This window comes from Notamacropus eugenii, chromosome 4 (genome assembly GCF_028372415.1).
Source record: "Notamacropus eugenii isolate mMacEug1 chromosome 4, mMacEug1.pri_v2, whole genome shotgun sequence".
Classification (NCBI taxonomy): Eukaryota; Metazoa; Chordata; class Mammalia; order Diprotodontia; family Macropodidae; genus Notamacropus; species Notamacropus eugenii.
This window is the reverse complement of record NC_092875.1, coordinates 87,141,442-87,168,148: the sequence shown is the minus strand read 5'-3', so window position 1 is coordinate 87,168,148 and position 26,707 is coordinate 87,141,442. Positions and strand designations below refer to the sequence as shown.

The window sequence follows — 26,707 nt, the reverse complement described above, 5'->3', positions numbered from 1 at the left end:
TATCTTAGAGACAATCTATTACAACACTCTCATTTTGCAGAAGAGAAAACTACTTGCTCAAAGTCATATACCTTGGATAAGTGGTAAGAACTGAACTAGGTGCCCAAAAGACAGACTAGGGTTCTTTTCACTATACTGTGCTAAATACTCCCCTCTTCAGGGATGTGATCTGTGGTGGTGGTGGTGGAAACAAGTAAGCCTGCCACTAGAATAGCCCACTGGGCCTATAAAACCTTTCTGGAGACCTACAGAGAACAGGAGTATGACAATAGAGATCATTATCTGTCACAGATATACAAAAAAACAACACCACCATTGGCAGAAAATTCCTTTATCAAGTTTCACAGAATAAAAATATGGATTCCCCCATTCCCTTGCCCCAAACCCAGGGCATCTGTCCCCAAAGGGGTCTGAACCTGAGACAAGAGCCTTGGTGAGGGCTTCTCCTACCAAGGCCCCAATGCCACTTCCCCCGACTCTGGATGCTCTGTTCTGAAACTGCCAGGAAGTGGACTGGCAAGGATAAGGCAAGGGTGAACTTGAGGGGAGAGGATTACCCTGGCTCCCCCAGGACAGAAATGAGATGAGCTGGGCCTCAGCCCATCCCTACTTCAGGACCCAAAGCTGGGGAGGTGAAGTAGCCTAAATATAGGACCTTCAGACCCAAGAGACATAAGGCTAACCTCAGGTGGGGTCCCCAGCCTCACTCCTTGGCCAGTCTCACTCACTGCCACAAGCCCTACTGCTGCCAAGTAGGATGAAAGAGTAAGCTGGGCTGCTGTGAGCTAGATGGCTGTTCAATAGTGGCCTTGTGCCTCAGACCTCCCACTGGAGAAGTATGGGGGAGTAGCTCCATTCCCTTTCCCTGGGAGATAGAGGAAGGAGAGAGGGGAAGCAGGCCAGCTGGCCTCTAGGACCCGATGACTCCTGTCCACCTCACATGATCCCACAGCAGGGTCTCTTCTCAGCTGGGGCCTCCTCAGCAGGGGCAGTCAGCTTCAACAGGGGTGGTTCCCCACTGGCTGAGGTGTAGTAGACTGGTGTTTGAGGGAGTCCAGAGTGCTGGGCTTCAGCAGAGGGTAGTCCCTCACCTCCTGACCCCCCAAGGTCCTCAGCCACAGGACGCTGCAGCTTGGCAGCAGCCCGCTGTCGCTTAAGGTCAGCCAGTGTATGGTGTGCCTTGTCCCGAGTGAGGGGTCCAGGCACAGGTGGCTCCTGTGTGGCCAGCTGGTAGGAGACACTTCGGTCCAGCCTCTTGGAGTACAGGTGCCTGCTAGGGGGCCCTGGGGCTACCCCTGCATTGCCATTTCGATGTCTCAGTGCCTCAGGGTCTATCTCCTGCAGGCAAGAAAGGAGTCCAAGTAGGGGTTAAGAGGGTCAAACAGGGAATGGGGCCTAGAGCTGGGAACGGGTAAAGGACATGAAAAATGGGCCTGGGTGATGTAATTGAAGGATGGGTGATGGTAAGTGGAGATTTGTGAAGATGGGCAGGGAGGTCAGAGAATGGGAGTGATACAAAAGATAAGGTAAAGAAGGAGACTGGGCCTTAGGGCCTGGGCCTGGCCCCCTCACCACAGCCTGTGGCTGGAGCTCAGCATCTGTCTGTTTATCTTCATCCTCTTCTGGAGGTTCGGTGGCAGTGGATGACTGCTGTTGCCACACAATGGCCTCACGTGCATGTTCTTTACGGTAGAGGTGGGTACGTTCTGTCACACTCACCCTTCGAACAACCTTCCTGAAGTGGGGGACACAAGGACACCCCCTTGAGTTCCCTGCCTGCTCTGGGATCCCTTTGATCCCTAGAAGTCAGAGTTTATATCCCTGATACTCCCCCTCCCCCAGTCAGCTTTCCCAGCTTCCTGAGCCAGGCCAGAGTTGTGCACTGGCCCAAGGCCCAGGACAGGAGAAACTCCACCTACTCCCCACCCCACTCCAAGGAACACCTACCTAGGACCTCCTCCCTCTGGACTCTGCCCTAGAGCCTGCAGCTGAGCTGGGGGAAGTACCTTAGAATGGGGGCAAGAGTACATAACACCTGGAACACCTCTGACGTAAGCTCAGGTCCCTGTATCAGTACAAGGGGTTCTAGGAAAGGCTGGTATGGGAAAGCATTCTCTGAGGGGCAAAGGCTATGTGCATTAAGGGGCAGGGTTTCAAACCTAAATGGGAAGGGAGATGAGCCTGTCTGAACAGGAATGACAAGGGGGAGAAGCCACCAGGGACTGGGTGGCAGGCTGCAGAAGGGAGAAATAGAAGGAACCAATTAAGTACCTATTATGTGCCAGTTACTGTGCTAACAAATATCTCATTGAATTATCTCCACAATCCTGGGAGGTAAGTGCAGTTATGATACATATTTTACACTTGAGAAAACTGAAGCAGCAGAAGTTAAGTGACTTGCCCAGGAACATAAAACTTGTAAGTATCTGGGGCTAGAGTTGAACTCAAGTCTTCCTGACTCCAGGCCTAGCACCTATCATTATGCCATCTGGTTGCCTCTAGAGGGATGAGGAGGATGGAAAAGAAGGCTTAGGGCTGGATGGTGCCCCTAGAATAGCTCTCATGTCAGTTCGGGAGCATAGGCCAGTCAACCACTCCAGGGAATTCTGGGACACTTGGATCCTGAAGGCAAGGGGCAGAGCTCTTAATAGAAGGGGGATGGTGATTTCCAAGATGGGATCTTCCATGAGATTGTGGGAAGAAGGGGGAAAGGAAATGGATAAACTAAGAGAACCAGTAGGAGAGAAAGGAGGCTGGGTTCTGGGAGACTGGAGATGGAGAGATTAGGGGACCCAACAGGAGGAGGGGGATGAAGATAGGACTAGGCATCAGAGGGGATGGTAGGGGAAGTTGGGAGGAAAGGGGAAATAACTGAGCAGTCCCAGGGCATGGGCTCCCCCCAGTGTCAGGCCCTGGGATAGGCAGGCTGGGCTGTGGCCATGGATCCAAGGGGAAGACGACCTCACCCTCTGCTGCCTGCACTGGAGGTTCTGCGTTGCAGCAGAGAGCCTGAGCCCCGGTGGCGATCATGGGAGCGCATGATAGCTTCGTGCTTGTGCTTGAGCTCCAGCAGCTTGGCCCGCATCTCTTCATCCCCACACACATCTAAGAGAACAGCAAAGGGAACATCACTGATTCATGAGTCTTGCACTCTTCCCTTGGCAATGCCCTTAGGGTCCTAACTGACTCCTGAGGGAGCTCACTCACTCACCTAGGGGTGTCTCATCCAGCAGTGACTTCCCGTTCAGATCAGCTCCATGGCCCACCAGCAGCTCCACTAAATGCACCTGTGAGGACAAGCCAAGCTGCCCTTGACAATTCCCTCATGCAGCTGGGGTTTGAGATCTGTACTGGGCAGTGGAAAGAGGAGAGAGAGTGGGGGGGGGGGGGGGGGGGTTGGGGCAGTGGAATACCCTGCAGATATGTTAAAGGGGTGAGTGGGAAGTGGGAGCTGGAAATCATGTTGGGGTCCTGCCCTGGGACCTAGCTCTGCTCTTCCATCTAGAATGAGGGCTCACCAGCCTCCTGCCCTGCCCTCCCATCCCTACTCACCTGGCCCCAGCAGGCTGCTGCATGCAGTGGCTCCCAGCCATCTTGGTCCTTGGCGTTCAAGTTGGCCTTGTGCTCCAGCAACAGCTCAGCTGCCTCCAGGTAACCATTGGCTGAGGCAATGTGCAACTAAGGGTGGGAGCCTGGGCTCAGGAAGTCCCATCAGCCCAGGGAGGTGCAAACTTCCCCTTTCCAATGTATCCATTTCTGCCCTTTTCCCCCCAATATCACTGCCCTAAAGAGTTAAGGAAGCCTGGAAACCATGAAGACGCAGAGGTCTCCTCTCCTCAGAGTATTCAAGGGCCCAGACTGATCAAATACCCTAAGTTCACTTCCAGGTGGTCCTTCCACAGACCAGAGATACACATAACGTGGCTCCTTTCTGCTTCACCTCCTTGGTCCAACCCCACACAGAGTAGGCCCATGGCCCTGGCCTTGGCCCTTACCAGTGTGGCCCCATGATCCTGGGGAGCATTGATGTCAACCCCAGCCTGGAGCAGGCTCCGGATATCTTCCACCATGTGTAGCTCTGGCACTCCCCGTGCCTCTTCAATAATCTCCTGAGTGATGCCTAGGGAGTATTGAGTTCAGGGTTGCTCCAGAACCTACCATCCCCACTAGCTCCACCACCCTGAATTATTCCTATGTTCATGCCAGATCATCAATGATTCCAAAAGTGAGGGGACTTTTGTTTAATACCAACCTTGACTACCTAAGATAAGCATTTCCTAAGATAACTCACCTTGCTCAGCCATAGCTGTCTCAATGGAGTCCAAAGTCAACTCATCCTCACACAGGTCATAAGGCATGTTCCCATCAGTGTTGATGGCCAGAAGGTTGGCACCACTGCAGGGGAAGAGGAGAGCTCTCCAATCGGACCCTCTAATCCCGAGTTCTCCCTCCTGAGGAACTAGGAAGGAAGAGCCCTATTCCTTTTATACAAACTGCTCTGGACATCACTGTACCCAGGTTGTTTTCAAGTGGGTGATCGTAGCCACTTCAGAGATTCCAAGCCTGACTTTTTCCTGACTACCCCACCATCCAGCTGCCTTTCAACTTCCCTATACCTATTCCAAATCAAAAGACAATAAGGCAACCCATGTTCTAATGCTTACAGGCTGGGAAAGTGGTGAGCAGTCAATCAACATGGGGGTCATTCTTCTCCCCAAGATCCACAATGTAGAAGTCCACTCAGATCTGGATGTAGTCTTCTCCAGAGAAATACTGATTTGAGAGAACAGCATTCTCTGAATGCTCCTCAGCCCCATCAGTGGATCCCTTGCAAGGTAGTTGGTTGACCTCAAAACAGCTGTAGTGACAGGATATCTGTGGTCTAGCACCACAAACTCCACCATTTTATCCTTACTATTGGCTTCAGGGTGGAACCAGTGAAGGGTCAGTACAGGTTGGTTTGGGCCCCACAGCAAGGTGAAGTCCCAGGGAGAAAACATAGGTAGATGGCAAAGTAGATAGAGTAACAGACTTGGAATCAGTAAGATATGAGTGCAAATCCTGCTTCAGACAATAACGAGTTTTGTGATCTTTAGGCAAGTCACTAAGATCCCGTTTACCTTGGTTTCCCCAACTGTAAAGTGGGGATAATAATAGTATCTACCTCAGAGGGCTCACAGAGCTCAAAGGAGATAATATTTGTAAAGTGCTTTTCAAACCTTAAAGTGTTATACCTGGTTTTCTGTCATGCTGAAGCAGTACTTGCTGGAAACAAGGTTGCTGCCTGAGAGCCATTAGCCATAGCTGTTTTCCAGGGAAGCCCTGGAGGATTCTGTTGTTGCTCCCACTGGAAGATGAGCTGCTCCAGGAAAGGGGGTGGGAGAAGGGGGGCCTGCAGCCACTGGGCCAGGGCCTGGTTCAGTTTCTTTGTCTTGTGGGCCAGGCCTTGGCACAGTAGCATGAGTGTCTATTGAGAACTGCTGGGAAGCCTATGACTCCTGCAAGTGGAACCCACTCAATGTCTCTCCTGCCCAGATGATGACCTCCTTATCTTCCTACAACCTTTGTTCTGACTCTGCTGGCTGTGTACCCTTCCAGGGGTTCCAATGGATCCCATTGACCTTAGGTCCAAGTTAGCGAATAGCTATCAAAAAGATGGAGGCTCAGACACAAACATTCTTCTTAATTGCATTGGTTGGCAGATCTGCAAGCAAGAAACCTGGGGCTCAGGTTACCTGTGGACTATCTGCCCATTAAACATTTACATCAGGCCTGCCTGCCTACCTCTCCCTCTACCTGTCCCAGTGGGACCAGCTGCTTGCTGTTCAAGCAAGTGCAAGAAAAAGACAAGGCCAGGCTGATGAGAACAGAGGCTGGAGCCACTTTTGAATATTTTTGTAAACACTGATGTCCTGACCCTAAAGGCAACAAATCCCAAAGGAAGATAGCAGACCAAAGACACTAGTCCCTGGACAAAAACCCAATAAGGAAGACCACAAAAAAGCAACAAATAGAACCAGACTACTCATCTCTAGGGCAGACTGATGAGTAACAAGAACCCAGGACAATTACCCACAAAAGCCATTCCTATGTAGGACAACACTGTCATAGAACATAATACCTACATAAGACTTCAAAAAGTAAATAACCACACCCTTACTTGAACCATGTATTTTCTCTATTACACTAGTGATAGACAACTCCTGGCTTATCACAAGATGAAACCTTCCACTTTTTGGACAACTCTTAAGTATAAGAAATGTCTTCCTTACACTGAATTGAACTGCCTCCTTGTACCTTTCACTTAGTACTCCTAGTTCTGCTTTCTGAGGTCCAGGAGAACAAGTTGAATCCTTCCATACAACAGTCCTTCAGAAAGAAGGTAAGTACGTTCCCCCTAAATCTTTCTTCTACAAGCTAAACACAACCAGGTCTACTGACCTTCAAGCCCTCTCAACATGCTGATTTCTCTCCTCTGAATACTTCAGCTTGTCACTGTCTTTTCCAAAATATGATGCCCCAAACTGTACCCAATGCTCCTGCTGTCTAACCTGGGCAGAGTGGAGCAGACTCCTCTGCACTGGACATTCTGTTAATGCCATCTAATGGACTGGCAGTCACTTTGCATTGCTGGCTCACGCTGAGCTTGCTCACTCTGAAGCTCCCAAGATCTTTGCCACAGAATCACAGAATTTCTAAGTTAGACTATCTAGGCCAAGACATACCCTGCAAGGAATTCCCATGAAAGCATAATGAGAAGCTTGAGAAGCCATAATTCAGCCTCTCTGAAGATTTCCCATGCAGGCAGAGACCTCCACAGACATATCCCCTTCATTTAATATGTGTGCAATCAACAGTCTCCCTTCTCAAACAATCCTGAAATACTCTGGGCTTTCTCTGTCACTTTTGCTCCAAATCATATCATCCTTCTTGGAGAACATATCCACCACTAGAATGTAAACTCCTTAAAAGCAAAGACTGTTCTCATAACTCCTTATATGATTAAAGTATGGGAGCAAAAAATAGAAGGCTATGTGGATACAGCGAGTTTTTCTATCACTACTACAGACTAAGGGCAAAGGCTTCAGAAGAGAAAGGCAGATTTGGGAAGTGAACAGCGAGTTCCAAAGATGATGTCTAAAAAAAAGGATTTAGAGAGCTAGACCACAGCTTAAAATACAGGAATGACATTCTCTTGTCTAAGGATGTAGTGTATCAATCAAGGGCTGGTAAGAATATATATGAAAATGTTTTTCATGGCTCCACTGGTACAAAGAGTATCATATTCTTGCCTCCTCAATAGGTTAGTGGAGGAGGTGAAGGGAGAGAGAATTTGAAACTGAAAATTTGAATTTTTTTTAGAAATGTGAAATATACAGAATAAAGAGCTAAGTGAAAACTTAGATCTATTACCAGCAGAAATCTTTTTTTAAAAGAATGTATATACCTAGAGTTTTGCAAATCAAATCAACTGTCATAGTCAAAATCTAGAAGTCCCACAATGAGGAAACCACAACAAAGAAAAAGTATAACAATCATTGAAAAAAAATCAGTTCGAGTACTAAGGAACCTGGTCACACAAGGCTTGGGAACTTTTACTAAAAAGCAGAGATCATAGTATACAATGTTCTAAAAGGCAAAAGATATAGGCTTAAAGTGAAGAATAACTTATCCTGCAAAGCTGGATCCTACAAGGGAAAGAGTGGATTAATGGAATAGAGGACTCATTTGTTCTGATAAAAAAAACAACAACAAAACAGCTGAAATAGGAATTTAGAAATACAAAAGTCCAGTGAAAGCTAGAATGGTAAATCTATTTGAGCAACTGGAAGATGAAGTATGATGATATGTAGACTAATGAGGGAGAAGACATAAGTGCCCCCTTAAGAATGTGAATGTCTCTAAAGGGTACTGAGAGGATTTCCAGCCAAAATGTCCACCTGAATGGAAGACAAACTGCCTAGGTCTTACAAACCTAACATAAATTGTCCTGTGACAATCACAGGGGGATCTCTCTCTTAGTCATTGCTGGCAAAATTCTTGCTAGAGTCCTCCTTAATAGGCTGATCCTTCACCTGGAAGATGGTCATATACTTGAGAGCCAGTGTGGCTTCAGAAAGGCCTGAGGAATAGTTGATATGGTGTTTGCTGCCCAACAACTCCAGGAGAAATGCCAGGAATAGAACAGAGGTCTGTACACAACGTTTGTAGATCTGACCAAGGCCTTTGACAGTGTTAGTTGTGAGGCCTTATGGAAAATCATGTCAAAATTTGACTGCCCTGAGCAGTTCATCAGTATTTTCATGATGGCACATTTGCCTGGCTTCTGGATAGTGTACAATATTCTCATGCCTTCCCAGTCATCAATGGAGTGAAACAGGGCTGTGTGCTTGCTCCCATGCTTGTTAGCATGATGTTTTCAGCCATGTTGTCAAATGCTTTCAATGAGGATGAACAAGGCATCAAGGTCAACTAATGGCAAGTTCTTCAATTTGAAAAGGCTACAAGCCAAGACCAAAGTAGAGGGAGTGTTGGTGCATGACTTTCTGTTTGCAAATGATTGTGCACTCAATGCAGTCTCTGAAGCTGAAATGCAACAAAGTATGGATCAATTCTCTGCTGCCTGTGCTAATTTTGGCTTAATAATCAACACCAAGAAAACACAGGTGCTCCATCAGCCATCACCACACCATCCATATGTGGAACCATCAGTTACAACAAATGGAGAAGTTTTGAATGCTGTGGATAAGTTTACTCACCTTGGTAGTATACTTTCCAGGGATGTACACACTGAAAATGAGGTTGACACATACATTGCCAGAGCTGGCTCAGTGTTTGGGAGGCTCCAAAGAAAAGTTTGGGGGAGAAGAGATATTAGACTAACTACGAAACTGAAGATCTACAGAGCCATTGTGCTGACCTCATTGTTGTATGCCTATTGAAACATGGACAGTCTACCAGCACCATGCCAGGAAACTGAATCGCTTCCATTTGAATTGTCTTAGGAAGATTCTGAAGATGACCTGGCAGGATAAGGTACCAGATACTGAGGTCTTTACTCGAACTAAATTGCCAAGCATTCAAACTATGCTTCAGAGAGTGCAACTCCAATGGGCTGGCCATGTTGTTTGAATGCAAAATGTATACCTGCCAAAAAGACTATTTTATGAAGAACTTGCATGAGGCAGGCGATTGCATGGTGGTCAGAAGCAGCGATAGAAGGACACTCTCAAGGTCTCTCTCAAGAACTTTGAATTTGATTGTGGGACATGGGAAACACTGGCACAGGATCGCTCAGCATGATGTACCCACATCAGAAAAGGTGCTGTGCTCGATGAGCAAAGCAGAATTGAAACAGCATAAAGGAAATGTAGGATGTGCAAATTTGGAGTAACCACATGGACTACCTGTTCTCAATCTGTGGTAGAGCATTCTGAACTCATACTGGTCTGATCAGCCACAGTCTGATACATTGAAACTTGAGTTTATCATGGGGATGTCATTTTGGTCCTCTTTGAGAAAGGACAGCAACTACCACATACCTAGCAAAACTCTAAAGTTTGCACCAGTTCAAATAATGATGAAGACACTCAATGAGAAACTATGGAAAAACACATCCACCTCCTCAGAACTGCACAAAAGATCAGATAGTAGTCCAGAAACAAGCAAGAGCCTTCTCTCTTCCTCCCTACTCTATCCTACTCTACTCCTCCAAAGAAAAAGTCAGTGCCTTTCATACAAGCAGAGACAGGATATGTGGAGCCTGCAAAGGTATCTTGGGACAGTCTGTCCTTCCCAAAGATACCCTACAATGCTCAGAAATGCCCAGGAAGTCTTAACAGACATCAATCAGTGTGGTGCTGTTCAGTATGGTACAACAGAGCTCACACTGATACAACCCTGACAGAGGGTCTTTGAAGTCTCTAACACTCTGTCTGAGAAGTCAGAGAGGACCCTGAAGATCCAGAGTTTGACCTCAAAGATCAGTGGGGGTCTAAACCTGGGAGGTAGAGATCTGCCATGACTTGAAAGTACAGCGGGAGGTAGAGTCCGTAACTGGTCCAATGCTGAAATTAAAGAACTGAAAATGGAAAGATAAGTCAAAGAAAGATCCACAAGTATCAATAATTATTGTAAATCCATAACCACAAAGGAAATATGGTTTCCACAAGGACTTTATGAAAACTTAGATAAAATATAAAATAAAGGCTCTGGAGAAAATAATTAGGAGAAAAAGCAGAAAAAGTGATAAACCTCATCCAAGAAAGGGAATCCCTGAAAAGTAGAATAGAACAAACAGAAATGAGTGACTTCAGGAGAGCAAGAAATATGGGAACAAAATCAAAAGTCTGAAAAAAATGAAAGAAAATTTAAGTATCTGACAGCAAAAATAATACATCACAAAACAAGTCAAGGAGAGAGATTTAGGAATCACTGAACTTCCTGAAAACAAGGATTTTAAAAAGTCTGGGCACTATATTTCCAAAAGCCATAACTGGAAATTTCCCAGATCAATTAAAGCAAAGAACAAAGTAAAGAAAGAAGCCATCAATTTTCCTCTGCATAGGCACACCAAAAGGAATAGTCCCAGGAATGTTATAGCCAAAATCTAGAACTCCCACATCAAAGAAAATAAAATACAGCAAGCACCCTGAAAGAACCAGTTCAAGTACCAAGGAATTAAAATCAGGTTTACTATAGACCTGGAAGCTTCTACCTGTTTTGTGGTCATGAAAAGTAGGACATGACTGAAATGACTGAACACAAAACCTTATTCCCTCCTGCAATTCAGCGACACCAGTGTCCTTGCTGTTCCTAAAATAATATACTCCATCACCCTACTCTGAGCATTATCTCTGGTTGTTTCCTGTACTCGGAATACTCTCCATCCTCATATCTTCTTCCCCACTTTCCTGGCTTTCTTCAAGTTCTAGCTAAAATCCAACCTTCTATTGGAAGTCTTTCTCGATCCCCCTTAAAGCCTTCCCTTCTGTTCACCTCTAATTAGTCCCGTATACATATGCACAGTATGTAATTGTTTGTATGCCAGCTCCTCGAATAGCTTGTTGAGTACTTGAGAACAGGGACCTGGTCGGGGATGGAGGCAGGGAGGAGGGAGGAGGGGTATCTTTCACTATATCTCCAGTATAGTGCCTGATGTGTAGTAGGTACTTAACAAATGTCTGTTAACTAACACTCTTTGGGTATAGTTATTCAGCTAGTTCTGAATTCAACTATCAGTACAAATGTCCCATATACACATTTCACCATTTTGTTCATAAGTGAGAGACTCTGCCATTGTTGAAATCCAGGCACACTGTATCTACAATGTTAATCTTTACAATGAAGGTCTAGTAATTCTACCAAAAAATAAATAAAAGAACTAGGATTGATATGGGATTATTTTTATGAACATATGCTGACTCTCAATGATTGCTATTAGTATTCCTGAGGATTGATACGTTCTAGAATTTTGTCTGAGCTCAACATCAAGCTCACCAGTCTATACTTTTTAGAATTCATTCTCTTCCCATTTAAAACAAAAATCTGGACACTTTTCCATTTCTGGTCAGCACCTCTGAAATTATTCATGATTACTCAAAAATCATTGAGAGTGATTTGGCAAACACATCTATGACTTCCTTCAGTATCCTGGGATGTAACTGATCCAATTTAGTAGATTCAAACTCATTTAAAGTCAGTAGGTATTCTCTTAATATCTCTTCACCTATAGTCAGCTCCAATTTTCTCATCTGCTTGTTTATTCTCAGTCCCAACTAAATAGTTTTACTCTCTTTCAGCAGTCCAATAATAACTAAAACATTTTCCTTCCTTTTACTTTACACTCCAAACACAGTTTTTAAATCCCTGTTGTACTTAGCATTTTGACACGTTAGTTTTCCTTACAATACTATTCCAGTCTTTTATTCCTTCTCAGTTACGTGCCCTACATACACAAGTCCTTTTCAATTTGAATTTGACAGGTATTAGGTTGTGAAGTTCTAATAGTCTTCTTTATCTGTATTTCATCTGTATTTCACTTTTTCTCATCAGAACTTGATCCTTGAATGTATCCCATTTTTCTTGAGTTTCCTAAAAGCCAAACTGGGTTATGTGAATGTCCTATTTTCAAATTCTTCTACGTCTCATGCATTATAGAATTATACTATCATATGTTTCTTCAAGATTTCTGTCACTTCCACTTTAACCAACCTACTCTCCTTTTTGTTGATCAGAATAAGCTCTCAGTAACTGTTTTGCTGATCACTTTCTTTTTTTTAATATATAATTTATCTTTCAGTTCTTAACATTCACTTCCACAAGAATTTGAATTCAAAAGTTTCTCCCCATCTCTCTCCACCCCCCACTCCAGGACAGCATGCACTCCATCCACTCCTTCCTCCAGTCTGTCCTCCCTTCTATTATCCACCCTTCTTCCATCCCCCTTTCTTCCTATTTTCCTGTAAGGCAAAATAGATTTCTATACTCCATTGCTTGTATTGCTTAATTTCCAGTTGCATGCTAAAACAATTTTTAACATTCATTCTTAAAGCTTTATTATATCTCTCCCTCCCCACTCACCCTCACTGAGAAAACAAGAAATTCAATACACGTATAACAATGCAAAGCACTTCCATTAATATTTATGTTGTAAAAGACTAACTACATTTCCCTCCATCCTATCCTGCCCTTCATTTATTCCATTCTCTCCCTTGACCTGTCCTCCCACAACAGTATTTGCTTCTGTTTATCCTTTTCCTCAATTTGCTGCCCCTTCTATTATCTTCCCTCTCCTATCCCCTTCCCCCCTGCCTTCCTGCAGGATAAAATAGTTTTCCACATCCAATTGAGTGTCTGTTAATTGAGTCCCTCATTAAGCCAAATCCTATGAGAGTAAGCTTAGCTCAGTTATTTCCTTTCATCTCCCCTCTCTTCCACTCCATTGTAGAAAGTCTTTCTTCCCTCTTGTATGTGAGATGATTTGCTACATTCTACTTCTACCTTTCTCTTACTCCTAGTACATTCCATTCAACAGTAAATTTTATTTTTTAAGTATTTTTCCTTCATATTCAGCTCACCCTTTGCCCTCTGTATGGATATATATACACATATATACCTTTATATACATATACAAATATATCCACACATGCACATATACATACCTACACATACTTAATATATGCATACATACAAACTCATACACACCTACATATATATGTTCCCTCTAACTACCCTAATATTGAAAAAGGTCTCATGAGTCACAAACAACATCTTTCCATGTAGGAATGTAAACGGCAGAGCCAAGATGGAGGAGCAGAAAGACACGTGTACTCTAGTGCTTCCCCCACAGCCCACAAAATACCTGTAAAAAATAACTTTCAACAAATTCTAGAGCAACAAAAGCAACCAAATGACAGAGTGAAATTTCCAGCCAAGAGATTTCCTGGAAGGCTAGCAGGAAAGTCTATCCCACAGGATGCTGAGCAGAGTGGAGCCCAGACCTGGGCGTGCCACACTGGGAGGAACAGGACCAGAACAGGCCTCCAGGGTAGAATTGCCAGCAGGGAGAGTCCCAGATCCCTCAACCCACAAGCGACAAAGAAAGCTTCAAAGATCAGGGCAGGAGGGCTTTCCCAGCTGGGAGACAGGGGAACAGGGTCCCCCCAGTACTAGCCACAGGTGGTGGCAGAGGCAGTGGCAGCAGCAGCAGCAGCATCAGGCAACTAAGGTGGCGGAGGAAGCAGCCTGGGTCCAATGTCCCAGTGGCTCAGTTTAAAGCCTCTGGGGGAAGTGAGCAGCTGATCTGAACCTCAGCCCTCAGTGGCAGCACTCCACCCACCCAAAGTCCCTGGGGGAATTGAGCAGCTGATTTGAACCTCAGCCCTGAGCAAGGTCCTGGGGGGAGGAGGAGCACTAGGACCCTCCCCTTGACAAAGGATTCAGAAGTCAAGTAATTGGCTGGGAAAATGCCCAACAAAGGGAAAAAAATAAGACCATAGAAGGTTACCTTGTTGGTGAACAGGTATCACCTGCCATCCTTTCAGATGAGGAAGAAGAAGGAATACTGTCAGAGGAAGTTAAAGCTTCTGCCTCCTGTACCTCCAAAATGAATATGAAATGGGCTCAGGCTATAGAAGAGCTTGAAAAGCAAGTCAGCAGCTAGCTAAAGGAGAACCAAAAAAATGCTGAGGAAAATAACACCTTTTAAAATAGGCTAACTCAATTGGAAAAAGAGGTCCAAAAAGCCAATGAGGAGAATAAGGCTTTGAAAAGCAGAATTAGCCAAATGGAAAAGGAGGTTCAAAAGCTCACTGAACAAAATAGTTCTTTAAAAATGAGAGTGGAGTTCAGGGAAGCTAATGACTATGAGATAAACCAAGAAGTTAGGAAACAAAACCAAAAGACTGAAAAAATAGAAGATAATATGAAACATCTCACTGGAAAAACAACTGACCTAGAAAATAGATTCAGGAGAGACAATTTAAAAATTATGGGACTGCCTGAAAGCCATGATCAAAAAAAGAGCCTAGACATTATCTTTCATGAAATTATCAAGGAAAACTGCCCTGATATTCTAGAACCAGAGGGCAAAATAAATATTGAAAGAATCCACCAATCACCTCCTGAAAGAGACTCGAAGACAGAAACTCCTAAGAATATTGTGGTCAAATTTCAGAGTTCCCAGGTCAAGGAGAAAATATTGCAAGCAGCTATAGAAAAGAAGCAATTTGAGTATTATGGAAATACAATCAGGATAACACAGGATCTGGCAGCTTCAACATTAAGGGATTGAAGGGCTTGGAATAGGCAAAGGAATTGGGATTAAAACCAAGAATCACCTATCCAGCAAAACTGAGTATAATACTTCAAGGGAAAAAATGGTCATTCAATGACATAGAGGACTTTCAAGCATTCATGATGAAAAAACCAGAACTGAGATTCAGATTGGCTGCTCAATTCCCCCAGGGTCTTTAGGCAAAGGGCTCCAAAAGTGGATGCTGCTGCCACACTGGCTACTGCTGCCCTGGGGCCAGGGCTGGGGCAAGAACCTGCTCCCCTCTCACCCAGGTGAAAGAGCTTTCTTAATGACCTTTGAAGCTATCTTTGGCTTTTGTGGGTTGAGAAATCTGGGAAACTAAGCTGCTACTCATGATTCCATGCCCTAAAGCCTGCTCCAGTCCGAGACATGCTGCATCAAGGCTGGGCTGCACTTCACTCTGAGCTCAGGGAGATAAGCCTTTCCTGTCAGCCTTCCAGGCTGTCTTGGGCTGGAAATCTCTTTCACTCTGTCGTTTTGTGGATTCTTCTGCTCTAGAATTTGCTTAGAGCAATTTTTTTACACATATTTTATGGGCTATGAGGGGAGAGCTAGAGCAGATCCATCTTTCTATTCTGTTATTTTGACTCCACCCTCCTCCCCCATCACTTTCTTTAACTCTTGGGAAAAGTCTATAAGGTAAGGCAGGAATTTATCCTTGTACAGAGGCTTGCACACACCATCTACCTATAGTATAACTTTAGTCCTTTATCAATGACTGTTTTATGTTTTAACTCCTGTTATTATTTATCCTAATTATGCTACTACTGTTTAACTCCTGTGCTAGAACTTCACTGTTTCTACATAGATCTGGTCTTTTTATCAGGAATGCTTAGAGATTCTATATTTCAGTAAAGGTCAATTTTTCCTCTGTAGGATGATACTCAGTTTTGCAAGATAATTTATACTTGGCAGTAAGCCTATATTATCATCTTTTGTGACTAACATATTCCAATCTGCTTCTTTTAGAGTGGTGGCTGCTAAATTACATGTGATACTGACTTGGTATCTCACTCCTTGAAAACTTTCTTTCTGGCTGCTTGCAGTAGTTTTTCTTTGACTTGGAATCTACAGATTTTGGCTATAATTTTTCTGAGAGTTTTTGTTTTGGGGTTTCTTTCAGGAAATTACCAGTGGATTCTTTCTATTTCTACTTTGCCTTCTAGTTCTGAGAGATCTGGGCAGGCGTCTTATAAGATTTCTTCAAATTTGATGTCAAGGCTCTTGTTTTGGTCATGGTGTTCAGAGAGCCCAATGATTCTTAAATTTTTCTCCGATTTGTTTTCTCTGTCAGTTATTTTTGTTAGGAGACATCTTACATTTTCTTCTGCTTTTTTTTATTTCAGTCTTTTGACTGTGTTTTAATATTTCTTATTTTCTTATGGAGTCATTGGGCTTCTATTTGGTCCATTCTTATTTTCAGGGAGATTATTGCTTAAGCAAGGTTCTTGCTCCAAATTGTCAATTCTCTAATTCTTTCTTGTATAGCTCACATTCTTTGTCCAATTTTTTTCATCAGAAGTTTCACTGTGCTGATAAAAATACTTTTAAACTTTGTAAAATTTTTCCTTCATTCCTAGTAATTCTACTTGAATTTGTGCCCAATCTGTGTTTTTCTTTGACGCTTTCCTTGTAGATATCTTGACATCATTCTCTTCTCCCGTGTTTACTTTCCCTGTCACCATATTAACTTTATATAGTGGGATTCCTTTTTTTTCCCAATCTTCTCACCTGCTTTCTGACTTGGGTCTTGAATGGAGGAAAGATCTGGGATGGTCCTGCTGCTGCTTTTTTAAGGGTTATATGACTCTAAGATCTCAGGGATAGCTCTTAGGGTTGGAACCTGTAAGCCTTCAATGCTCCCAGAATGGTCTGATCCAGGACAAAATCTGAACATCCCCCTACCCCTCTAAGGCCCAAGTCTGAGCTCTGCAAGTTCCTGACTTGCGTTTGTATCTGCTGCGTCTGATGTTGTAGCAACATCAGATGGCTGCTAGACTCAGACAATATTAGCCAGCTGGGAAAATCTACTGGTTCAATGTGATAGAACTGCAGGCTTTCTTTTTGTCTAGGATTCCTGCTCTGACTATTGCTCTGAAGGCTGAAGACTAAGTTCAAAGTGGGAACTGAGACCCACTCTGTTCCTAGGGTCTAAGCCACTATTCTGTTACTTGTTTTTAAACTTGCTCCTTCTCAATATATTGCCCAGGGCCTTCTACCATTCCCTGCCAGAACTCCACCCTGGGTGTACATCCCCTCCTCAATCTGCCCTGAATCTGTGACCCAAAATTGGATAACTGGCAACAAAACTGCCAATTAGTAACTTCCCATCTCAGTACCTTGGTATGGACCTAGGGGTACCACTCTATGAGTCTGGGACCTTCTCTTCCCTGGTATACAACCTTTCCCTGGGCACCAGAGTGCTCCTGGCCTAAACCTTTCCCCTCAGCATCCACATACCTTTCTCTCTCTGTGTTGACCCAAACTGGAAAAATGACTATGACTTCTTCTTGGATTTCTCCATCTGGATTAGGTCTGCTGAATTTGTTATGTCTGTTTGAAGCTGTTTTGTTTTTTTCTGCTTTTTTGTTTTGTTTGGGGGGAGGTGGAAAAGGAGGAGGTGATAGTTCACTGAACTGTTTCCTGGTATTGCATCATCATGGCTCCCTTTCTAGACTGGTTTATTTGAAACAAGGTTATGCTTCTTTTCCATTGCTATATGCTACTGATTTCTATCAAGCCAAGTTTACCTCTTGTGTTCACACATACAAGCACACACAAAGTCATTAATGTTATTTTTAACTTTCCATTTTTTCTCCTGAGAACAGTAATTAATGTGCACCTCCTCTACTGTCAAAATTCCACATCATACCTCCATACAATAACCATGTTCAATCTGGGCATCCCTCAAACCCTCCCTACTAACAGCCATTTTTGATTTAAAGTTTTCTTAACAAATCCATTTTTTCTAATTGTAGTGACAGAGTCTCCATCTCTAGCAAATAGCACATATTCTGGTATTTTAGGCTATGGTCTAGAAAATCTAATCCTATTATCTATCATCATCTATTTATTTCCCATATCTTCCTTTCATGTGAAGTTCTAATTCAGTGATGAAACTGCCACCTGTGGCCCCAAGACCTACTATTTCTGACCCAAAATTTCAAAATCCCTACATAAAGTATTGGAGTAAAAGGTATCATCAACCTAACTCACTACATCTAAGCAGTCCCAGACAACGCATCCTATCCCATCTAGCCATCCACCAGGATACCAGGCCTTGACACAGGGACCTTACCATTTGCCTGACGCTGTGTGAATCCTTTCCTAACAGGTTTACATCTCTTGCTGTCACTCTAGAAATAATAATCAAATCAATGCTAACATTGTCACTGGAATGACAACCTACTGCCATATATTTCCAAGACCTCTGTGACTACCTCCAGACTAAAACTCCTTCTCTTGGCCCCTATTCACCTACATGTGCTGTGATTGCTTGGTTCTCCAACCTTTCCTTCTAAAATTACCTTCCATTCACAATGTGTATGTCTTGGATATATATAGTTGCTTGTATGCAGACTCTCCCATTAGGCTGTCAGCTCACTGAGAGCAAAGACCATATATTTGTCTTTCTTTATAACCCACTACTTAACACATTGCCTGGCACATAATAAGTGCTTAATAAATGCTTGCTGACTTACTGCCTCCTGTTAGAATGAAAACTCTTTGATAGAGTCACCCTAAAAGATAATAAAGAAAAGGAGGTTGGTAGCTCCACAGGCTTCTCTGCACCAGTGAGCTGTGACTGTTGGCTTGTATCCCTAGACCAGTCCTTGGTCAGTGTCTTGGAGCTCCTGCCCTGTCCCACAGCTAAGTCATGTCTTGCAGCAGCTGAGTGGCTGTGGTGACTAGGAGTAACAAGGGGATAGGCTTCACCATTGGGCATGAGCTGTGCAAGAAATTCTCTAGATAACTCCAAAAGACTCATGATGGAAAATGCTATACATGTCCAGAGAAAGAATTATAGAGTCTGAATGCAGAGTGAAGCATACATTAGCTCTCTCTTTTTTGTTTTGTTTCTTCTTTCCCGTAGTCCATTCCATTTGGTTCTAATTCTTCTTTGTAACATGACTAATGTGAAAATATATTAAAGTTGAATGTATATATAGAGAGCTTATGTCAGATTGCATGCCATCTTGGGGAGGGAGGTGGGGAGGAGGAGAGTGAGGGGGAGAAAATTTGGAACTCAAAAGCTTGTGGAACTGAACGCTGTAAACTAAAAAAAAATAAATGAATGAATGAATGAATAAATAAATACTTCACAGATGTGATTCTTATCTCCAGGGACATGACCAGGAACCAGGAAACTATGAAGAACCTGCAGGAGAACCCCTCTTTTCCAACAGCTGGACATCAGTGATCTGAGGAAGGTTTGACCCTGTGGGGTTTTCTCAAGGAGCAGTGGTCTAGGGGTGTGGATGTGCTGGTCAACAATGCTAGAATCACCTTCAAAGTTGCTGATACCAAATCTTTTCCTAGTCAAGGTGAAGTGACAATACAAACCAACTTTTCTGGCAACAGAGCTAAATCTGCCTCTAATAAAACTCCAAGGTAGAGTGGTGAATGTCTTTAGCATGATGAGTTTACATGCTGCAGCCCAGAACTGCAGCAGCAGTTTGGGAGTGACAGAATTACAGTGAAAAGTGAGTGGGGCTCATAAGAAAGTCTGTGGAAGTTCCAAAGAAGGGAATGCATGAGAAGGAAGCTCGGCCTAATGGTGCTTATGAAGTTACCTAGATGGAGTCACTGTCTTGTTTAGAATCCATGCCAGGCAGCTGAATGAACAGATGAAAGGTGATAAGATTCTTCACAATGCCTGCTGCCCAGGATGAGTGAGAATTTACATGGTGGGGCTTAAGGCTACCACAAATCCAGAAGAAGGAGCTGAAACCTCAGTTTATTTGGTGTTTTTTGCCCCCAGAAATTGCAGAACCTCATGACCTGTTTGTAATAGAGAAAAAGGTTGAAAAATGGTCAACTCATTTTGTGGATCCATTCTAGTAATGCTAGAGTATTACATATTTTGGATTTGACATAAAAGTGCATTTAGAATGAAATAAAAATCAATTGAGGAATGGCTGAACTATTTGTTGTATCTGATTGTGATGGAATACTACTGTACTATAAGAAATGATGAGCTGGATGCTCTCAGAAAATTTGGAAAGACTTACATGAACTGATACAAAGTAAAGTGAGCAGAATCAGGAAAACACTGTATATAGTGAAAGCAATAGTGGATGATCTACTGTGAAAAACTTAGCTATTCTCAGCAATCCAAGATAATTCTAAAGGACTTATGATGAAAGGTGCACTCCATCACCAGAGTAAGAACTGGTGGAGTCTTAATGAGGATACTTTGTCTTAAATTTATGTTTTTTCGTTTTGGTTTTTTGTTTGTTTCTTTTTGGTCTGTGTTTTTTTTTCACAGCATGAGTTACATGGAAATGTGTCTTGCATGACTACACATGTATAGTCTATGTCAAATTACTTGCCTTCTCAATACGGAAGAAAGGGGAGGGAGAGAATTTGGAATTCAAAATCTGAAAAAAGAATGTTAGAATTGTTTTTACATGCATTTGGGGAAAAAATAAAATATTAAATTAAAAGAAGGAAAGAAAAATAAAAGTGCATTTTGTAGCTTTACGAACTGTCACAGCTAAATCCCATAAGTTTTTGTTGCCTACTAATTAAGTGATCTTGTAATGACTGAGATTTGTAATGTAGTAAAAACATGCACAATTCAAATTGTTTAAATGGAAAATTTTTCAAAATGATAAAAAAGGAACAAAAGAAGTTAACTGAAGTGTTTTTTTAAAATGTACAGAAATTCTGAAGGAAACAGATAAGGACACCTTGAAAGTAACACATGAATTTATTATTTTAAAATAAAAGGCAAGTTATAATAGAGGTTCATGGTTTCATATACAATCCTCTTTCTTCTACTTTGTAAATTGAGGGTTTTCTTTGGTGTTTGTTAAGTTCAGAATTTAAAATTTTATTTTAAAAAAAGTGTAATCTTTTTGAAAGCAGGGACTGTCTCAATTTTGTTTTTTGTATTTTCAGAGTTTGGCACATTGTAGAGGCTTAATGTTTGCTTGCTTGCTATACTGCTTAAGAAATATATGATCCTAAAAGAAGGCTGGTTGGTCACACAATGAGGAGAAATGATTGATAATAAGTCCATGTGCTCCACTGGTATTCCTGTAAGGTAAAGAGGAAGGCCCATAGTACAATGGGTGAAATGACTGTAGTGAATTTATGGGAAGACATGGCCAAAAGTCACATGGAAAGGGCAGATATACACAGGCTGGGATTTGCACTGATGAAATCATGGTTCCATTGCAGTAACTGAGTAATGTAAGGCCTTCCACTTCTGATCATTAAATCTCATCCATTTCCTTTGGCCCAATATGCTAACCTACCAAGACCTTGGGATCACTACTTCTTTTCTAGATGTCCACTGACTATTCCCTTAATAATAACATATTCTAGAATTCTGTCAGGAATTAAAATAAGTTCACTGGCCTATAGTTTGTAAGTTCCATTCTCTTTTCTTTTTCTGAAAACTGAGACAACTAGGATACTGTTTTTCATGATCTCTTAAAAATGACTGATACTGGCCCAGCAAAGAATTGAAAAGAACTTGAGAGATCATCTGGTCCATACCATACTTGAATGATGTCCCCTAGTCAGAACACAAAAGAAATATAATATTCACTTCTGATCACCATATTTTAGGATGGACAAAGACAACCTGGAGGGAAGTCAAGATGGTAAAGGGAATGAGGACTATGCTATATTAAGACTGCTTGAACTGTGGTTCTTTAGCCTGGAGAAGAGACTTAGGGGGTAGGGAGACATGATAGCTGTCACCAAGTACTTGAGGGGCTGTCACCAAGTACTTGAGGGGCTGTCAAATGGCTGAGGCTCCAGAGAGCATCACTAGGAGCACTGGGGCAATGCTATAGACACAAATTTTGGCTGGATGTAATAAAAAACTTCCAAATAATTAGAGCTGTCTCCTCACTCAAGGCCCTCAACAGGAGGCTAGACTGAGATTCATCAGGGATGCTGTTTACAACAGAAGTGTCAGACACACAGCCCACAACATTCCTGAGTATGACCCAAACCAGAATAAATATAATTGGGAAATATCTAACAAAATAAACAAAAATACAACAAAACACAGATAATATTACATTTAAAACAAAATTAATATGTGGCCTGCAGGAATCCTTATGAATGCATTAGGAACTATTTTTATTAGAGTTTGGCATCATAGTTGTAGAAAAAGCCTGTACAATAGAGTCTGAGGCCTGCTTGTTGTTCCCAAAGGATTTCCCGGGACCTGTGAAAACTGTAGGGTTGCCACTGGGTACTCTACTTTTTGTCACATAACCTATAACAAGGAACCATCTGTTGTCTAACCTATCTGCAGCCCAAAGAAGTTTAGCATGTTTTAATTTTGGCCCCTACCTACTGCCAAGTTGTGCAGCTCTGTTGTAGAGGATATTTCTATTTAAGAATGGGTTGGAAGAGATGATCTGAGGCCTGATGTTCTGATTCTGAAACTTATATGTGCTGTTCTCCTAAACTTTCACCTTCCCAAGTGATACTAGCTATTTTTAGAGGTAGTGCTGGGCTTCTAGGAAAGCAGGCTATTATTGACTGCATTACAACAGTGTCTCTCAAGTAAACAAAAACTCTTTTTAAAGAAAGTTGAAAAAAAAATCTACTTACACCTTGCATTTATACACATATCACATCCCTTAAAGGGGTAACTAGGTGACTCAGTGGATAGAGCCCTGCTGGCCTGGAGTCAGGAAGACTCCTCTTCCTGAGTTCAAATCTGGCCTCAAACAGTACTTACAAGTTCTGTGACCTCTGGAAAGTCACTTAACCCTGTTTCCCTTAGTTTTTTCATCTGTAAAATGAGCTGGAGAAGAAAATTAAAAATTGTTGCAATATCTTTGCCAAGAACACCCCAAATAGGATGATGAAGAGTTGGACACAACTGAAAACAAGTGAACAATAATACATCCCCCTCAAAGTTATCCTGGAGATCTTTTCGGCTTTGTAGTCTTATAAGGTTTGTGTTTACTCCTTTTAAGTGAAGAACTTGTCCTCCTAACACTGACCTGCTAAGTCAATTTTAAGGGAACTTATAGCTAGTAAAAATCCACTCCCCTTTCCTTCCAAGGAATGTTGCCTACTCTAAGATGTCCTAGACTATCTTAAGAGTTGAAATGGACCTTAAAAGAATCTAGTCCATTTTTCCATTTAGGACAGGATCCTGCTCTCCAGAATCCAGGTAGGTATTCCTTTACCTTCCACCTGAACACTGCAGCACCACAACACCAAGTCCCTGTTGGATACTTCACACTAGTTGTCTCAGAAACCTGTCAAACCTGACATGTCCAAAACAGGATTATCTTTCTCCCTAAACCCACATGTCTTCCAAATTTCCATACTTCTGTGGAGGGTATCACCACCCTCACAGTCACCTAGGTTCAAAAGCTTGGCTTTCTCCTTGATACCTTATTCTCCCTTATGATACCCTTATTCTCTCTCTCCAATCAGTAGTCAAATTTGTCATTTCTACCACCAAACATCCTGTGTATCTTGCTCCTTCTCTTCATCCATACAATCATTTTAGTTCATACCTGCTCAGTAAACTCCAATGGCTTTCTATTGTCTTTAGAATATAAGTCCTCTGTTTTACTTCTAAAGCCCTCCATGACCTAGCATGACCTAACATATCTTTTTAGCCTCTATACATTACTCCCTTTCCCACACTCACCAAAAAAGGCCAATCAAACTGTGAGTGTTCTGTGTCCTATTTCCCTGCCTTTCTACTGGCTGTCCTTATGCCCAAGAGGCACTTCCCTTCTCACTTTGACCTCACAGAATCTCTCACCTCCTTTAAGACTGAGCTCCAGAACCAATTACTACACAAATCTTCTCTACGTCTTCAAATGCTAGTGGTCGCTCTCCCTAGCTACCTTATACTTATTTTTAATTGCTCTGTATATACTTGTATATGCACATGTTGTCTCTCCTGATAGAAAGTAACCTTCTTGAGGGCATGGATTGTTTTGTTTTTATCTTTGCCTCCCTATGACCTAGTACAGGGCCATTAGTAGCAGATGCTTAAGAAATGCTAGTTGCTTGACTCTAGAAACACGAAATTCACTACTTTGATCATGCAGCAAATTCCATTGTTAGAGAGATTAGGAAGCTCTTAATTATAATGAACCTGAATCTACTCTATTAAAGTTTTACCTTGAAGTCCACCCATTAGTCCTACTCCTCCTGGAACTATATAGCTATTTCTATTCCTTCTTTCTCATGATAGCCCTCCAGGTATTTATTAGTATCACAGTATTTTGATCTGAAAAGATTCTTTAAATATAATCTTGTACAACTCTCTCATTTTGCAAATGAATAAACTAAAGCCCCAAGAGTAATAGAGAGAAAATATGAATACAGACACCCTGATTCCAAATCCAGGGTTCCTACTACTCTACCAGGCTAATGGGAGCTATCATTCATTTCGCCAAACCTCTATTAAGTGCCTGTGCTGGGCACAAAGATCTTAAGACCCCTCAACAGGGACAGCTGGCTCTCTCCCCTGGAGGTACTCCAACTTGTCCAAGTCCATGAATGTGGTACACAGAATTAAACACAATACTGCCTAGGTGATTTGTCTAGTGCAGAGAATAGCAGGAATATAATTTCCCTTGTAGATACTAGACTGTTATTTACGCAACTTAAGATAACATTAGTTTTTTAGGATATTATGTTATTGTTGGTTGATACTGGGCAAGGTAGGTAGGGCAGTAGATGGAATGCCAGCCCTGGAATCAGAAAGACTCATTTATTGAATTCAAATCCAACCTCAGATACTACTTACTAGCTGTGTGACACTAGACAAGTCACTTAACCCTATTTGCCTCAGTTTCCTCATCTGTAAAATGAAATGGAGAAGGAAAAATGGCAAAACACTCCAGTGTATTTGCCAAGAAAACCCCAAAAAGGGTTACAAAGAGTCAGACACAAATGAAAACACCTGAACAACACCTCAAGGATATTCAAGGATGCCTCCATTGTCTATCTCTGTAAAGGAAAATGAAATAAGCTATCCTGTGACAATCACAAGGGAAGATCTCTCAGTCATTGCTGGAAAGATTCTTGCAAAGTCTTCCTTAATAAGCTCATCCTTCACCTGGAAGATGTCATTTATCCAAGAGGCAGTGTGGCTTCCGAAAGAGTCAAGGAAAGGTAAATATGGTGTTTTCTGCCCAACAACTCCAGAAAAGATGCCAGGAACAGAACAGAGGTCTGTACATAATGTTTGTAGATCTGACCAAGGCCTTTGATACTGTCAGTCACAAGGGCTTGTGGGAGATCATGGCAAAATTTGATTACCCAAGAAATGCATCAATATTACATGTCAGTTTCATGATGGTATGCGTGCGTAGGTTCTAGATAGTGGACAATGTTCTCTCACTTTCCCAGTCATCGATGGACTGAAGCAGGGCTGCGTGCCTGCTCCCATGCTTTTTAACATGATATTTTCTTTGACATTGTTGGATGCCTTCAACATGGATGAAAATGGAATCACACTGATGGTAAATTATTTAACCTGAAAACGTTACAAGACAAGACTAAAGTGAAGGAAGAGATGGTGTGTAACTTTGTGTTCCCAGATAACTGTACACTCATTGCAACCTCTGAGGCTGAGATGCAACAAAGTATGGATTGATCTTCTGGCATTTATACTAATTGTGGCTTGACAATAAACACCAACAAAATGTCAGAGGACATCCACCAGTGAGCACCACAACATTCATATGTGGAACTATCAATTATAGCAAATGGAAAAATTCTGAATGCTGTGGATAAATTCAATTACCCTGGCAATATACTTTACAAGGATGTACACATAGGTGATGAGGTTGAAGCACTCGCTGCCAGAGCTAGCTCACTGTTTGGGAGGCTCCAAAGGAAAGTGTGAGAGATAAGAAGTGTTAAGCTGTCTACCAAACTGAAGGTTTACAGAGCCACGGTGCTGACTTCACTGTTGGATGCCTGTGACACCCAATCTACCAGCACCATGCCAGGAAACTGAATCACTTCCATTTGCATTGTCTTATCTTAGAAAGATGTTGAAGATCAAAGTACCAGTCACTGAGGTCCTTTCTTGAACTAAACTGCCAAGCATTCAAACTCTCCAGAAGAGAGCACAGCACTGTGGTTGGCCATAGTGTTCAAATGCCAAATGCACATTTGCCTAAAAAATTATCTGTGGAGAACTCACACAAGGAAGTGCTCACATGGAAGTCAGAAGTGCTAAAAGGACACTCTCAAGGTCTCTCTGAAGAACTTTGAAATCGATTGTGAGAGATGGTAGACACTGGCATAGGACTGCCCACCATGGCATGCTTGCATAAAAGAAATTGTGACAAAGAAGAATTGCAGTAGCTCAAAAGAAACATAAAATGTGAAAATTTGGAGACATCTCTACCCCAAATATTCATTCATGTGGACTATTTAAGCCCAAGCTGCAGTAGAGCCTTCTGAGCTCATATTGGTCTGATCAGTCAGGAAGACACACTGTAACTTGACTCTAACATAGTGATGCCATTTTGAATGAAGGACAACCATCACCACTGTGCATCAATACTTCTTCAAAGTCTGATGTACAAAACTTCAGTACTCAGTCAGCACTGCTCCCTGCTTCTCTGTCCCCTGTAAAATAGGATGACTCCTGTAGCTATCTCCCTAGGATTGTTATGCCTGTGTATGACCATTTGGAAGGTATACTGT

The 26,707-nt window shown here is 42.4% G+C and overlaps 1 protein-coding gene and 1 pseudogene across 3 annotated transcripts in view; one reads left to right on the top strand and one right to left on the bottom strand.

Moving 5' to 3' along the window:
* Positions 1–315: 315 nt before the first annotated feature.
* PPP1R16A (protein phosphatase 1 regulatory subunit 16A) overlaps positions 316–26,707 on the bottom strand; it is a 111,758-nt gene continuing 85,366 nt past the window's right edge. For all 3 annotated transcript variants that reach the window (XM_072602760.1, XM_072602759.1, XM_072602761.1), the window contains exons 5-11: positions 4,292–4,395; positions 3,996–4,120; positions 3,553–3,678; positions 3,212–3,287; positions 2,967–3,105; positions 1,573–1,735; positions 316–1,338 (exon numbers count right to left, since the gene is read on the bottom strand). In XM_072602760.1, the coding sequence (XP_072458861.1) occupies positions 937–1,338; positions 1,573–1,735; positions 2,967–3,105; positions 3,212–3,287; positions 3,553–3,678; positions 3,996–4,120; positions 4,292–4,395 (1,135 nt within the window). In that variant the 3' untranslated portion in view covers positions 316–936. The remainder of the gene's footprint in view (positions 1,339–1,572; positions 1,736–2,966; positions 3,106–3,211; positions 3,288–3,552; positions 3,679–3,995; positions 4,121–4,291; positions 4,396–26,707) is intronic.
* Positions 9,812–19,973, top strand: LOC140498704 (carbonyl reductase [NADPH] 1 pseudogene; annotated as a pseudogene).